General features: G+C 39.8%; 1 protein-coding gene across 1 annotated transcript; it reads right to left on the reverse strand.

Annotated features, from left to right (window-relative positions):
* Positions 1-488: 488 nt before the first annotated feature.
* LOC114759244 (leucine-rich repeat extensin-like protein 5) lies at positions 489-3,105 on the reverse strand. The gene is made up of 3 exons (XM_028948386.1): positions 2,931-3,105; positions 826-2,751; positions 489-742 (listed from the first exon to the last, which is right to left on the reverse strand). Exon 2 carries the CDS (start codon positions 2,419-2,421, stop codon positions 1,801-1,803), a length of 621 nt encoding a protein of 206 aa, XP_028804219.1. The 5' UTR covers positions 2,422-2,751; positions 2,931-3,105; the 3' UTR covers positions 489-742; positions 826-1,800.
* Positions 3,106-3,364: the final 259 nt, after the last annotated feature.

Below are 3,364 nucleotides of genomic sequence, written 5' to 3' on the forward strand. Positions count from 1 at the left end.
TATTGCTTTGATCCTTAATATAAAGCCTAATTTTTGAGTTAGTTTTAACTCTAAATATAATACCTATTTCTCATATTTAATTTATTTTTTCTAAACTATCCCTATAAATATTTTCTCAACCATAATCAAGTAGAAAAAAAAATATTAAGAAAAATAATTATAATGTTTTAAGAAAAAATATATCACATTTCTTATAATTAACTAACTTACCTAATTTTTTAAATATAATCAAATTAGTTAATAAGTCTTATATCCGAAGAGTATCTTTCATTCGTTCAACGTTCGTAACCGGAAGTTCTGTGCGTCATCTTCGGGAAATTGTGTAACGTGGGGAGTAATCATATACAAAGCGCTGGAGTTTCATTTTTTTTGTCTTCGTAAACTGCCAAAGTTTTATTTGATAGTTCGAGTTCCAATCATCATTGAGAGCTGGGACTACATGGAACATGAGAGAAGCAAGCAATAGCGCCATAGCTTGCGAGGAGTGCTAGTCAATGCATTCGGCATCATATTTGAATCAAAGATAATAATATATGATGATAATAGTCACTAGATTTATTTCCGCGGACACTACAGTTTCCAGAAATTGAGGAGAACAAAACACAAAAAGCAACCAAAGGACAGATTTGCGAACCATAAATGACGCGAAAGAAAAACTGACTCAGAAATCTCGCAACACAACGGACCACGCAGAAGACAATGACCACGTCTTATGACTCCATTACGCTTCTCCTACAGTTTCCTGATACACCCATAATGAAAAATTATCAGTAACAAGTGATAAAAATAAAAAGACAAGGTAAGGGGAGTTCAGTAAGATTTTACCTTGAAATTTAGCAAAGCAAGGTCAACATTCTCCAATCCAAGGAAGATAGAGCCAGGCCAAGACAGAGAACAGATGCGTTACCCTAGGGCAACCATGGGACAGACAGCAGTTCGTTTGAAACTTACTACGAAGTAGTGTGACATGGTTTAACCTTAAATTGAAGCAAACGCTTACAAAGGACTGTAACTAAACCCTTCCAACTTTTCCTTGTAAAAAAGGCAGAAAAGATACAGAAGGGACAAACGTTCAGAGGGCTGCTAAGAAGTGAGGCCTCAACAGGCGAGGAGATAGTTCAGTGAGGTAGTAATTAGCATGCAAGGAATCATGAAGGAAAGTAGGGCAACTTTCACTGTTAATTGTTGAAGAGAGAATTTGACCGATACATGAATCAGACCATGAAAGGAGGAAAGAAAAAGCAAATAAATGAGCTCTAAAGGGTTAAAGAGTGGGTTGGGTTTCTATAAGTTTAAGATTCTACAGTATGTACAAAGCACCTGGAGCAAGAGGCCTAAAATTAAGATTAAAAGAAATCAACCATTCTATGTGGAGAAAACGCTAAAAACTACATAACTTGAAGATTCAACTTTAATGCAGCTTCCTTCAGGCCCAATGGATTAAATAATAGTCAACCAAGACTACACTGTACCACTCCTACGATTACTCTTCTCTGCCTCCCGATCATTTCTTGGCACCTTCCGTCCATCCCACATCACCAGCAGCAAGCCCTGCTCTATCTCAGGTTTACACATCATTACCCTCTCCACGCCAAAGCTCGATCCAAATTCCTCTGGAGATTGTTGACCAACCCCAACCCTAAATATCAAAGGCACCACCACCACCACCACTGAAGGCTAAACAAATGAACTCAAACTGACTCAGGCTACAAATTTTATTCGATTTCTATATACATCTATCTAACATCAACAGAGTTGCACAGTAGACTTTATTTACAGGAGCCCGACGCTCTACTTGCCTCAATCATCATTTATGTTAAGGTTGAGAATGCGACATAGAGTCTTAGTTGCAGAATCAGTACTACAAAACAGGTCTCTTTTAGAAGGGGAATGCTCCCTGGCAGGGGATGCAGGCGCAGACTTAGCAAGTGGGTGCATTGTGATCTCAGGGGAGGAACTAGGCAGATCAAGAGACACGGTCCTCTTTGGTCGCACAGAAAATTTGGGGATTGGCAAAGAACTCGGTGGAGGCGAATTTGAGTAGGTGGGACCAGCCCAAAGTTCTGAGAACAACAGATTTCCATCAGGGACTTCATCACTGAAGGGTCTCATTTTGTCACGAGCACCCACATTAATTGGAATTGGTGCGCTTTTGGGAGTAATTTTACTGAGGGTTTTCCTATCGGAGTTTGAATTGACTGGCGGTGATGGTGTTTTTGGGGAAGATGGGTGGGGCGGTTCAGTTAAAGGTGAACTGTAAGATCTGAATGGGGTTGGGAGGATACCTGTTCCCGAATGAAAAGTCCTACAATCGATCCCCCTAAAGTCCCTGGAAGACGATGACCCAAATCGAGCGGGACTGTGAGCCTTGGGTTTGCCGCAGTATTGGTTCCTGTGCTGCACCACAACAAGGGTTTCCATGGCAATAACAAGTGATTCAACAGTACCTTAGTGGCCGATTAAGTCTGATTCAAGGAGTATTCTACTTGATTCAACACTACAACTCAGTCCAACTTATCAGAAACAAGCTAGAAAACCAAAATTTTATCGATTCGATTTGCAAATTAAGCAGCTAGAATTCCTCCTCAGCAGATCTAAACTGACTATCTAACTGGACAATCCAACAAGTACAAGGTCCTCCATCATTAATTGAATCACCGAGAGCATCGATCTCCCCGATTCAGATCAACTAAATCTGCCCCGTTCCGAGTAATAAATAGAAATCAACCGCCAAATAAACTCCCTCTCGTGCTGGGGAAAAGAAAATGCATACATTAAGACAGGGAGGGGAAAAAAACAGAAATAGGGTTTCAAAATTAACGCAAACGAACAAGTGAAAATAGTATATGTTCAAATGAAAAAGAGAAACTTGCACTGTTGGTGCCCTTAAGATTTTTTGAAGGGGAAAAGAGTGAGAGTGGAAAAATTACCGGACAACGCCAGAGAAACTTTCAAAATGGAGCACCAGATGTAGATCTGAAGCAGAACAGAACGAAGAAAGGATCCAACAACAGTGCTGCCGCTTCTTCAAGCTGTGTACGTTTTTTTTTCAAAAATAAATATTATTTTTTTCCCAACAAACTGCTATGGAGAGGAAAAGAAAATGCATCCCAGGGAGGGTTTGACGAATCGGAAGGTACTATCACAGTAGCATTATATTGCCCAGCAACTCCGTGCTCCTCCATGGTTTAGGGAACTGGGCCTCCTTTTCACTCTATTTACAAAAATGGCACTTCCCTTCCTCCCTGACCTGACCTACTTAGGGACGCGTGGGTCGATAATTTAATAATTAAATCGCTCTTGAATTAAATATGAAGTTTTAGCTGTTTTAAAAATTAATTGAAATAAAGTGACAAATTTTGGA

Source organism: Neltuma alba, unplaced genomic scaffold (genome assembly GCF_004799145.2).
Source record: "Neltuma alba isolate B1F8T4 unplaced genomic scaffold, ASM479914v2 tig00010802_pilon, whole genome shotgun sequence".
Lineage (NCBI taxonomy): Eukaryota > Viridiplantae > Streptophyta > Magnoliopsida > Fabales > Fabaceae > Neltuma > Neltuma alba.